The sequence below is a fragment of the Eutrema salsugineum genome, unplaced genomic scaffold (genome assembly GCF_000478725.1).
Source record: "Eutrema salsugineum unplaced genomic scaffold, Eutsalg1_0 scaffold_17, whole genome shotgun sequence".
NCBI lineage: Eukaryota > Viridiplantae > Streptophyta > Magnoliopsida > Brassicales > Brassicaceae > Eutrema > Eutrema salsugineum.
In genome coordinates this window covers 407,388-420,388 of record NW_006256852.1, presented here as the reverse complement: position 1 = coordinate 420,388, position 13,001 = coordinate 407,388, and the positions used below count along the sequence as shown (strand labels likewise).

At 35.4% G+C, this 13,001-nt stretch overlaps 2 protein-coding genes across 2 annotated transcripts; both read right to left on the bottom strand.

The window, feature by feature from the left end:
- Window positions 1-2,236: 2,236 nt before the first annotated feature.
- Window positions 2,237-5,286, bottom strand: LOC18020438 (putative G3BP-like protein). The gene is made up of 9 exons (XM_006403095.2): window positions 4,937-5,286; window positions 4,685-4,819; window positions 4,223-4,532; window positions 3,884-4,131; window positions 3,387-3,603; window positions 3,112-3,233; window positions 2,943-3,011; window positions 2,750-2,828; window positions 2,237-2,651 (listed from the first exon to the last, which is right to left on the bottom strand). Exons 1-9 carry the CDS (start codon window positions 4,964-4,966, stop codon window positions 2,506-2,508), a joined length of 1,356 nt encoding a protein of 451 aa, XP_006403158.1. The 5' UTR covers window positions 4,967-5,286; the 3' UTR covers window positions 2,237-2,505.
- A 2,022-nt stretch (window positions 5,287-7,308) lies between these two features.
- On the bottom strand, window positions 7,309-12,966 carry LOC18020437 (pre-mRNA-processing factor 39). The gene is made up of 14 exons (XM_006403094.2): window positions 12,802-12,966; window positions 12,043-12,349; window positions 11,764-11,873; window positions 11,272-11,501; window positions 10,612-10,779; window positions 10,073-10,424; window positions 9,486-9,629; window positions 9,213-9,365; window positions 9,005-9,121; window positions 8,807-8,887; window positions 8,567-8,716; window positions 8,188-8,484; window positions 7,824-7,925; window positions 7,309-7,708 (listed from the first exon to the last, which is right to left on the bottom strand). Exons 2-14 carry the CDS (start codon window positions 12,335-12,337, stop codon window positions 7,604-7,606), a joined length of 2,304 nt encoding a protein of 767 aa, XP_006403157.1. The 5' UTR covers window positions 12,338-12,349; window positions 12,802-12,966; the 3' UTR covers window positions 7,309-7,603.
- Window positions 12,967-13,001: the final 35 nt, after the last annotated feature.

Below are 13,001 nucleotides of genomic sequence, written 5' to 3'. Positions count from 1 at the left end.
GAAATTTAACTCTTCTAGAGCTTCTAGCTCTTACAGAGCTTTTAGTTCTTCCAAAACTTTTAGCTTTTACAGGGCTTTTAGCTCTTATGAAGCTTTGAATTCGTGAAGCTTCCGGAGCTTCTAGCTCTTTTGGAGTTTCTCACTTTTCGGAGCTTCCAACTCTTCCGGAGTTTCAACCTTTTCTAGAGCTCCTAGCTCCTCTGGAGTTATTAGCTTTCTAAGAACTTTTAACGCTTCCATAGCTTTTTAACTCTTCTGGAGTTTCTAGCTCTAAAGGAGCTCTTAATTACTTTAGCAATATTATATTGACAAGCCTAATAAATTCTCACAAGAGATTATGACTTTTTAAAAACATGTTTCAATGTCTTTAAACATATTGTAATAATAATAATAATAAAATAAGTACTTAAACTTTTAAATTCATAAAAATAACATACCTGGTATATTTTCTATATATTTTGAAGATGATGAACCTACCGTAGAAATGAGGAGGAAGCAAAACTTTACACTCCACAAATATATACAACGAGGAGATTTAACATTCCACTCCATAAATATGAACAAGGTGGAAGATTAACCTTCTACTAAGGCCGGCCCAGAGCATAGACGAGGTAGGCGATGGCCTAGGGCATCCAATTTTTGGGGCATAATTTGGTTAAATTTTCTTATAAGAAATATATAAGTAAACAAATTTTGTAGGCTTTTTTATAAGATAATGATATTTGTAGATTTTTTTGGTAATGTTTATGGGTTTTTCTTGAAAAAAATATTGGTTAAGGGCATATTTTAAAACAATAATTATTTTATTAAAGAATTTATGTTTTAGAAATTAAAAAAAAATCTTAAATGTGTTATGACTTATTGAGACAGCTATAGCTGAAGTTAAAACTAATAAAATTATTTGCAGTCTACTATGTTACTGATTGAATGAGTTAGCTTTTTTAGCTATGAGAGTTTAATAAATAATTTTGTAGGAAAAATAACAAAGAAAATCATATTTCAACAACAAAATATTAGTTTTACTGTTTTTTATAGATTTATAAACTATTTATAGAGTTGAAATGTTTTATGAAATATATATTTTTTTTTCTTATTATTTTTTTACTTTAAAAAAATCTAAAAAGACATATTTTATACTTTTATTAGGGCATCTAAATTGATTGGTCCGACAAGTTCTACTCCATAAATATAGATAAAGAGGAGACTTAATATTCGACTCTATAAATATGAACAATGAGGAAGGTTAACTTTTCATTCCACAAATATAGAAAAAGATGAGGTTTAACCTTCTACACTATAAATATAAACAAGAAGGAAGCTTAACTTTCCACTCTATAAATATAGACAAAGAGGAGGTTTAACCTTCCACTCCATGAATATGAATAAGGAAGAGGTTTACCTTCCACTCCATAATTATTATTTGAGATAGTTTACCATATAATAAACCTTTTTCGGAGAAGGTATACCTTAAATTTCCAAATTAAAACATAAATGGAGAAGAAATAATCGAATTAAAAAATTAAAAACAATTGAGGATGTATAGCCTACCATATAAAAGAGGAGGTAAAGTCTACCATAAATTTTGAGGAGTCAGAGCCTACCATATTTTTTTTGAAGGAGGCAGAATCTACCATAATACCATTTATAATATATAAACTTTAAATGATAATATGAAGGTAAATATTATCTTCAAATTGAACGGAGAGATGTTCTTGTTTTTCGTAGACGAACGAGCAAATAGAGTTTCGTGCTTATAATGTGTTAAGGAAAACAATTTTGAAAAATCGTTCGTATATATATAAAGTATATGTAAGTATTAAAAAGGAGATACTGAAAAAGAAAAATTGAGAGAGAAAATTAGAGAATGAAGAATAATATTAAATATTATTTTACTTATTTTTTTACTAGATTGTCACTCATTTACAAAGTTCATATATATAGTGAAGAAACTTGGTGACAAAATTTAGAAAATTTGGGGAGGGGAGGGGGGAATGAATCTAATATGTAAACTATTATAAATGCATAATCAATATATTTATAACAGGTTCATCATTATCCAAAAGTGTTTGTAGTGTAAAAAATTTGTATCCTAAAAAAAAAAACAAGTTTCATGAAACTGTAATTTATCTTTTGAGCTTTAACGAACAAAATTTCAAGCACTTTTTTTTAGTTAAAGCTCTCACACACAGTTTCGAAGATAGAAAGAAACAGCACAACACATTGAAGTTCCGAATTCAAATCAAACCAATGATGAAAGGAAAAAACAAAAATTGAAATGTTACATAGCTAAAACCATACTCAAAGGAGAGGTGGTAAGAGAGTCAAAGCCCTAACTCTAAAAACATATATAAACCAAAATCTTTGAAGGCAAAAACCAAACCCAACAAAAACAAAAAAAAAAAATATTACAAACTACATCTTTGGCCGATAAAAGGAACAAGAAGAACCTCTGAATCATTCATTCTTGGTTGCCCTAAAACTTACAAGCTGCTTTTCTTTTGTTCCTTAGCGGCCACCACGGTAGTAACCATTGCCTCTTGGCCTGTAGTCACCTCCCTCCTGGTTTCCTCTCCCGGACACACCACGAGAACCAAACCGGCCTCCTCTTTGTGCTTCTGTTGGGTAACCACCCCTTCCACGTCCTCCTCGTCCTGATCAGTCAATAGAAAATAACACTCAAAATGAGTTCACATGTGGCAAAACTTTCATTTCTTAAGAGGAATTTACATGGCACTTAAATAAGACTTACTTGCTCCACGAACACCAGCGGGATTGGGTCTTCGTTCCTCAATGTATACTTGCCTTCCACCCAAGTATATAGGAGAAGCCTATTCACAAAACAGAGGGAAACCCATAAGAACAAATCGTAAAGGGAACAGAAGAAGACAATTATTACACTACTGATGAGCTGCGTGGTGGTAATTGTGCATAAGAATCTAGACCTTAATAGCATTTTCGACGGAAGTCATGTCTTCATACTCAACAAAAGCATAGCAAACGCCAATAACATCCTGCGTGGTTGGTTGCGAAAGATTGTTAGCTTTTATCATCATATCACTTAGCAGAAGAAAAGCAAAAAAAAAAAAAAAACAAGGAAATGACGATTATTACCTTGCGGGTTCTGAGGAAAACACCATCAGGCTTGATAGTACCAAAGTTTTTAAACTCTTCCTCGATTTCAGAAGCAGATATGTTGGATGGCAAATTCCTAACGTACACTGATTTGATCTCAACTGCAACAAGGCAAACCAATAAATGAATATACATTTCCAAAACGACAAATATTATCACATAGCTACACATCCTAGTCTCACTCACTTCTCTAACCATTTTGGGTGTAAGAGAAGGTTCAAAACTTTTGCTGGTCTAAGTATAGAACAACTTACAGTCTTCAAATCCGAAGCCATCTTCTGCCTCTGCTCCATAGTCAGTAACATATGGAGAAGAAGCGTTTGATTGCTGAGCAGGGGCAAGAGGCGCAGCCACTTGAGGGGAAGGAGTCCGCAGTGGTTGATCCCACTCATTAACATCTTGGGAGTTCTTGTTATGCGTTGGTTGTGTAGCAGCTACAGGCACAGAAGCTGCTTCCTTTACAACCCGTAACTGAGGAATAGAGAAAACAACAGATCTCAAATTAAACATCCAAGTTTCTATAGTCTAACTGAGACAAAACCCAAGTAGATTACAAATGACAAAACCGAATCATCACTATCAATCATGGTACGAGATCACTGTCCCCATTTCTAACCATTATCTTTTAAAAGAGAGTCTACAGTCTATTATGAGTGGCTCCCTTGACACAAATATGAATGAACCCAGCAAGATATGGTATTTGGTTACTATGCTGAAAAACTACTCATGACCATAGAGATTGTGTACTTACAATGGAAGCATAACTCATCTTTGATTTTTCACCAACGGGTTCCTCAGCTGGGGCAGCCCAAGGTTCATGTACCGCGTCAACCACAACTTCCTCCCTAGGTGTTTCCTCAACGGCAACTTCATCCTCATAATCTTCATGTTGAGGTTGATGCTGGTCCTCTTGCAGACTGTACTTATCGACAAGATCATCTTTGATTTGGACTGCATTCACGTAATCTCTTGCCTCTTGCTCCAGAACATAGTCAGGAACTGTAAACTCAAAAACACTTATGTCAACTTTAAATCTAAACTGAAAATCAAACAAAAATTCTATTTTTTTCCGAGACTTAGCAAAACAAACCTTGTGGTTCTGGATGAGGGCTAGGAGGATTAAGCTGAGCCTCGTGCTTGGTTTCGGGTAAATAAGAAGGTTGATGATAGAAGGCAGTTCCTTCATCAACGAAGTGGAACATATCACTGAGAACAAAATAACCTTTCTCCTGAGGAGCAAGGAAGAAAGTCTGCGTGAAACTCCTTCTGTTGCTGAATTCTCTGGTTTTCACAGAGCCTGTAACCCCCACAAGAATACCACCTTCCCACGATTCAATTGAATTGATCGTCTTCACTTCTATCGCGGTGAAATTCAGTGACATGACCATGTTGTGAATATGCTGCAGCCACACAGAAATCGATAATCAACTAAAGCACAAATCTTTACGAGTCGAACAAAGTTACCAGCTGTATTCTCGAATCATCAAAGGTAAAAACAAGATTGAATCCTATGAACTATACGAGCTGAAAAAAGAATCTAATCTTAATTTACCAGCAAAGTGTTCGCAGTCTCAGTCGAGTCACCATCAACACGAATCGCTTTACTGTTATCGGAATAAAACTGATGAATAAGATCTGGCTGCTGCTGCAACACTTGATAGTATTGACCCACAAAGTACGAACCCACCTGCACACACACACATAGAAGACACCGATTCGACTAATCAACAAAACCGAAATCGCGATTCACCGTAAGAAATAAAAAAGAAGGAATCTATTATCGAATTTGTGAAACGAAACTCGCCTGCATCGCTCCAGGATAAGGAGTCGCCATTATTAACACTACTAGAGCTCAAAATACGATCGAGATGAACAAACCAAGATCTGGTTTTATACCAAACCCTAAGATTTGAAGGAAATCGAAACGAAAAGGAAACCCGTCAAGTCGAAGTATACTTTCCCCAAGTTTAACTGGTTTTGAGAAAGCGATGACGAGAAGAGAAAAGGAAAGGTGGTCTATTCAATTGAAGTAGAACAGATCTGAGAAGGGTGAAGAAGAAGAAGAAGAAATGAGATTTATATAGGGTTTACAGACAAAAAGAAATGGTGTTTTTTAGATCTACAAGAATGGGAAAAAGAAAAGATTAAAGGGGTTTTTTGTGTCTAGCTAGATAGGGTAAAGGATTTAAGAGGAAGCGCTCTTTTTAGAGATATGAGATCTTATCTTACTTTCTCTCATAAATTTGCCCCAAATATTTTTGGGTGGTACTTGAATAACCCTGATTTGTTTTTGTTAATTACAATATAGATCTTGGGTTTTTGACTCTTTTGTATAGTATACATAAAATTAGTAATTTCACTCATAGGTTTTAAGGAATATAGCCTTAAACTTCTATAACTTACAGACATTTTTGGTCTAGTAATTGATTAAGGTTCATTAATATTTTTTTGTTGAAATCTTTTTAAAATTGATTTGTATTTCTGTATTTTGATTTCTAGAAAAAATGATTTGATGCATATCAATAGAGATAAATTGCAGTAAATTTTCACCGTGATGCAAATAGAATTCTTTATCGTGTTTTAGTATGTTATAACTAAAACTTTCTATCATGAATATGGTAGAAGTACAGCCATAGTGTTATCATAATTTTCATTAATAATAATTCAGCCGAAAAACCTCATAATTCAAACATTAATTTTGTGGAACACTTTAAAAAATAAATACATTAGTAGAAATTAACAATAATACCATCTTTGTAGTGAATTTTTTAGAGTAAATAATATTTATAGTATTCATTAACATTAGATTTTATATTGACAACTAGCATTAAGTTAGATTTTAAATCCGAATCAAAGCCAAATATTTTGGATTTGAGACATTTTCTTAATTTTGGTTGGCTTTTTAGTGAAAAAAACTCTAAACTAAGTTTGAATCGGATAAAAACTCATCAACTATTTTTTTTAAAGTAAAAACCTCTCAACTAAGTTTTCGTAATGATTTAGCCACTCCGTAAACAGCACCGTCAAATCTTAACAAATCGTTCTTTTTTAGCAAAAACTACACGATTTTTACTATAAATAACAAGCTTTTTGAAAACCAGATATAAGAATCTCAAATTAAACATAATCTCTAAAATCCCTAAATTCTTAAACCTAAATTAATGAACCCTAATTTTGAAAGTGTGATTCTAAGTAGTTTTTATAGTTTTGAAGTCAATTGGGTGAGATTGAAAATGATTTGTTGTGTTGATTAAAACGAATTTGAGAGAAAAGCCCAGTCTCACAAATTGGGAGAAAGAGGAGAAAAAATTCACAGATCTGAAGCTTGGAAGAAGATGAGACAACTGTTTTACTTTGATTTTTAAAATTTTGTTCTTCTTCTTCCAACGAATTTAGTTAGAAAAAGAATTTAAGAGATTTTTAAATTGAATGAGGAACCCTAATTTTTAAATTGAGAATTTTTAGTTTCAAATCGATTTTGAGTTTTCTTTTATTGAGGTCATTTTGTTTTTTTTTATAAAATACAAAACATCACATTTTCATTTAACTGTAATCCGTTAAGATTTGACGGTACCGTTCACGGAGGGGCTAAATCATTAGTTAAAGGGTTTTTACGTTACAAAAGTAGTTGAGGAGTTTCTATCCGATTCAAACTTACTTGAGGGTTTTTTCACTAAAACCCCATTTTTTAACCGATTGAAACCGATCAAAACTTAAATGAACCAAAAATTATTTTGTTTCATTATGATTGTTAAATCCCTATATTAGAACTATCCAAAACCAAACAAAAAAAATCAAATCAAATAACCCAATATGAAAATCTGCTGAGATCGTGAAATCATTAACACGTGGTGGTGGTCTCACAGTAGCTTGGAAAAGGATTGAATATGTGTTTGCTCCCTAAGTCCCTAACTTTGGGTTCAATTTCACTTGGCCACCAGACACACTTGAGAATGTCTTGGGGTAGACTCTAGATGTTGGGCTGCTGGATATTAGTTTAGGCCTAGAAAGTTTAGGATTATTCCAGTTTGTCTTTATTTTTTAAAAAAAACTTCTCATGAATATAACCCATAAGTTTTGAGGTCGTCCATAAATAACCCCCAAACTTTCGCTATTACATTATGGATCTTGTCTTCCTATTACTCATGAATATAACCCCATAAGTTTTGATGTCGTGCTAAAACAAACCCAAACGCTTAATAATTTTGCAACATAACCGACCGATTACCTACACACACCCAATAGGATCAACCAACTGAAGAAGGCCAAACATATCCTTCTAAAAAAAAAAATCCGTTTCTTCATAAGACGAATGAACATACTTTAGACCATTACCAGAAGATTTCGAAGAGAGACGTTTACTCTTTTTTGACTAAACTAATGTCTCAGTAATACAGAACAGAGTAAATAGAATAACATTAAGACACAAGAGAGAAACACTAATGTAGCCGATGGTCAGGTCACGGTGGAGTTAACCATAGTAAGAACCGTAGTATGCTTGAGGAACAGGCACAACCGGAGCTGCAACCGGAGCTATGGCTGCAGCTGCACTTGGAGCTGCATAACTTTGAGCCGTCTGAAAAGTTTACAAAGAAGACAAATTTGTAAAACTCCAAATCTTTTAGTTAACCTAATTGCAAAAACTCAGTCTGGTCAACAATTTTTACATTAGTAAAAGGAAGATTGTGTACCTGAGCAGGATATGGTGAAGGATATGTACCATAAGCAGCGGCTTGCGTTGCCTGTGGTGCGGTATAGCCAGCAGGATAACCACCATATGCACCATAAGCTGCCTATAATTATATGGTTTAGTAACCAATACATTATGATGTAAAAAAATACAAGTATCATTATATAAAAAATTGATTTGTCTCTAACGTTTGTCTAATCATTATGTAAAAAAAAAAAGAATGAGCACTTATATCTTCTGACACATTCTAGATAATGGATTTCGTTTTTATTCAACAGTCGATACAATACTAACCTAAACAAACTGCAAAGTTTAACCAATGTTATAATGTAAGAATGAGTAACTTAAATTATAACTTTGTTCACCTGTTGGCCATAACTAGGATTCCATTGTTGAGGCTGTGCAGGAACAGTTTGTGCGGGTGGCCAAGTCTGAGGCTGTGCTGCATAGTTAGCAGGCCACTGACTCTGCCCATTTGGAACTGGCTGAACAGGTGGGGTGGTCCCATCGTACGTTTTTGCAATCTTAGACTTGTCTGAAGATAGAAAATCTTCTGCGCTACGCTTTCTCAGCTCCGGTGTACGTCGATGAGGTTGAAAGAGTTTGGCGTGTTGATTTTCTGCTTTTTTTATGGACTTAACGTCTCCAAATAGGCCGAGGAACTGTAAAATCCATGCACCCAACTGAATTAGAACCAATCAAATAGATCGTCTCCAAATAGGTTCACAAATTGTGTTTTGTAACCTCAATATAGATTGATGATAGCTCTTCCCTCTCAGTGGGACTAGCAATATTTTGCGTGTCTGCATTTGGTCTTATTACTTTCTCGACAAGTGGCTCTAGGTAATCAATCTGCCTTGGTGGCGACTGGATCGTCTCAAAATGAATCAAAGCCTATACATAGTGTCCATGACAAGGCGTTATTGCTCGTCACACACAGAAGAAAGAAAAAAAGATCAAACAAGTTAAATCTAATTGACAAACCTCTAAGAGAGGTTTTGATGGTTGTACGTAGTCAAGTGCCTCGACTAAAATCTTCCTAGCTTTCTCCGCATCCCCAGAAACCTGAGAGGGCAAATGAGAAAAATAAGAAGCCAAACCTATCAAACGATCCTACTTATCAAAACAACCAAAGCTATAAATTTTGTAGTGTTTATATTTTCAGCAGATCACGGGACTTACCAAGAATGAAAACCGTGAATACTGAGCATACAACATCGGAAGTATTGTAGATTGTTCCTTCTTCTTTTCAATAGCAATCGTTTCCTCATACAAAGTGAAAGCATCATCCAGCTTCCCCTACGGATTATATGAAAAGAAAAGTTAAGTAAAGTATAGTCATGATAAGTCAATATAATAGTTCTTAATCCTCTTGTTCTTGGAAGCTTACTAGTCGTTGTTCCATGTTTGCATGTTTTACTATCGCTTCAAGAAAGCCAGGAGAAATTTCAGAGTGCAGAAGTTGATATGCAGCTCTCGCACCAGTTATGTCCCCATTCTGCTCCTTTAATCGAGCAGCAAAAAGGTGAATCTCTGGTTGTCTCTGCCACAGAATAGAAGGTAAAAGGAAATTTAGAGAAGATTCCAAAGTTCTTTCACACCACAAAACATCTATTAAAAGTAAAGAAATTAGATGGTGGGAAAATCATGAAACATTTCATACCTTGACAAAAACTTGAGTTGCTCGAGTAAGGGCATTATCTGCAAGATCCACTCTTCCACTTGCTTCCATGCTTAATACGTACCGAATCCAATATTCAGGATAATTTGCACATGCGATCAGACATCTTTCATACAGCTTCACTACCTATTGAAAAAAGTGTAGAACACGTATATAATGACTAGATAACGGGAAAAACAAATTATGAAAACAACAGAAACCAAAAGAAATCACAAGAAATACTCCATAAGAGGAACATAGGGGCCCTAAACTACCGTCAGACAGACAGATTATTACGAAGACATACCTGCATTAATAACACTTGAGCTTTAAAAACAAAGGGTAACAAATAAACCTAAAATGTCCATTAGCGAATGAAAGCTCGAAGTACTTAGCCTTTAATTACCAAATGGAGGGCCCATCTTTAGTCTCAGTTAATTTCCATTTAAAGTTTTTTGATCCAAGGTTACCCAATAAAGTATATAATGCACCAGATATTACTCAACTGTAAACCAATAATATTGCAAAGGTACGACTCAATCTATGAACCACACGTATATCCACGTCTAGAGATTCAACTACCCCATTACCTTATTAAAGTCTCCATCACGTTCTAGGAAATCCAGATAACTATGCCAATTCTCCAACTCTGCAACACTGAGAGGCCGCACATGGAAATAGGGCCGTTTTATAGCCATCTCAAAGCCAATGACTTTAGATTCGAACTCTTTAGCTTTTCTATACATGTCTTCCCTGATGTCGATATATCTCTTCAGCTCCTCTGGGTCAGATGCAGCAGTTTTTTCTGACTTCAGAGATTGTTCTTCATCTGCCTTTTCTCCAGAATCAGATGGTACGCTTTCACTAGTACCCCCTGCAGCCGCAGCTTCCTCAGCACTCTTTAGTTCCGATAGTGGCCGTGTTTCAGCTAATTCCTTAAAACTACAACCAAACCACATAAGCACACATCAATACTGGAAAAAAAACAGTGAGTGTTAAAAAACACAGAAAAAAGAACAATGTAATACTATATCATAACAATCCACTGAAAATATAAAAAAAATTATTGCAAATCGGTTTATCCAATTTAGCGCCAAGGAATATGATAGGATTAAGTTCGTGAAACTACCTACTAAAATATCTATCGATGTTTTGAATTGGATGCTCTAGTATTCTGGTGTATATCACTGCAAGTCGGCACCAATCCTGCTGCGTGTACTCGTACTCAATGTATTTGTCCCACAGTGGGCAGGACAGAAAATCAGTGCCAACATAACCCAATCCTCGCTCAAAAAGTCTGCAACAGCATTCATTCAAATAATATGTATTTGATAAGATATATGACGAGTTATACACAGATACGTCTAATCACTTAAAACGGACACCAACTCTATGGAGAAAAAGTATTCACTCTTTGAATGTATGACACTGGCAAACACTGCGTTTACCTTCCCAGCCAAAATCGAGCAGTCAGAGGCTATCTAAGCCCAAAATGTTGACATCTTCCAACAGCATTTAGCATAAGGATGCACTTCCGAGGGTGAAAAATAAAACAGGCATAGTTTATAGTGATTAAAGAAAAGAATCGAAAAGTTTCAAACAATGAGTAATTTTAAAAAATGGAAATAAAAAACTACGAAAGTTCATTCCATAAGATCTTTGCGCCACAACTGAGAGGACTTGCTGTTTGCAATCTAAGAAAAGGGTTAGATGAATAACCAAAATCACTTAACCTAGGTAATTAAGAAGTCAACTAGGCTTTCAATACACAGAAATAACCATCCATTACCGTCTAATTGTCTCCGGATCTCCATATGTATTGATGGCAAAAATGCAATAATGCAACCAGATGTCTACGGAATATGTCACTCCTTGCACTGCTCTTTCATAAACTTCCACGACTTTGTCCATTGCCCCTACCCGAGCCTCGTGATCCGCATACTTTTTCCAATACCCATAACATAGAGGGAATTCAGCTAGAAATGCATCATAGACCTTTCGGAGTTTCGCTATGTTGTCCTGTACAGAGAGGGGTGAAATACACATTAACAAAACTGAACAGCTGGATAAAGACTTGATAGATAAACTTATAAAGATACAGAGAGATAAAAGCAAATACAGAAACACAGAGTAAGCCATGTTCATCTCTCATAAGATTCAAACAACAAATAAGGTATATAAATTCAAGAGCCGCACATTCCAAACGCCACACAGAATCTTTAGAGGACAAAGCTGTATACACAGGCAGACACTAATTTTGTTATGAAAAAATGACACATACCAGAGCTATCTTCTCTGTCTCTTCGATCAGGGCAGTCCAAGCATTGAACTGTAAGGTGTTAGCTCTTACAATTTTCCATAAGCGCTCCTCTTCTGGTGAAAGAGTAGCCACTGCAATAACAGAGAATGAATGAGCAAGATGTTATTATACTCTGAAAGTCAACGCCAAGTTTCAGCGACTCTGACCACTTAAAGATCGATCAAATGGTACAGTGTCAACTGAGAAAGCATAAATTCGAATAATCCCGCACAAAGCTACCAGTAAAAAACAGCATATTACCAGAAGAGTATCCATGCTCAGATGCAGGAGCTGTTAGAGCCGTGTTATCCGTTGCAATTGGTGTAACGTTACCAGCTTCAGTATCAGTCCCTTTGACCAAAGCTTTATCATTAGCCGATTGAGAAGAATCAACATTTGCTGCATCGTTGTGGCTTATAGGACCAGCTTTCTCTTTCCCTACTTCCACATGAGCAACAGACGCATTATAATCTCCATTCTGAGCAGAGGTATAGCCAGCAGAAGTATAACCCACAACACCAGATGCCTCTGCAACCATGGTTTCACTGTTCACCATAACTTTGGAAAACTGTGAATAATGAAAAAAAAAAAGATCACATAATAATAAATCACTGCAAAAGTGGAAACACACAAATGTCACAGTAAACTCATATAAACCATTAATAATAATGCAATTTAAGAGGAATATAGCAAACAGAGAAAACTAATTCTAATAAAAAGAGTCATAGGTACACCGGAAATTTTGAATAGAAAAACGATGATCCACTAGAAAATGGCAGAATCACGATCATATACAAAGCAAACAAAAACTGCATTCTTCGTACAACCTAAAATTCGGGAAACTGTGATAAGCAAAACCTAACAATTATGACATCAAATACTTAGATTAACCCAAAAACATCAGAAATTCGTCGAAACAAGCTAGGTTAAATTTCATCAGAGCACCATCAGACGAAGAGGATAAAAACCCCTAATAACGCTGCAGGATCAGAGCGAAATGGTAAGAGAAGAGAAGAAAACCTCGAAATCTCTTAATTACTCGCTTAAAATTACGAATCAGAAACTCTTCTCCTCGGAAACTGATTCAGTGAAGAAAAATAAAAAGCTTCCTGCCTTCGGATTTGCTTCTCGCTCACTGAAAGAGCGCGTAGGTTGCGAAGAAGAGAACAAACCAAACCGATTTAATGTACGGACGGTTTCACCTGAAGCTGAGTGGAATT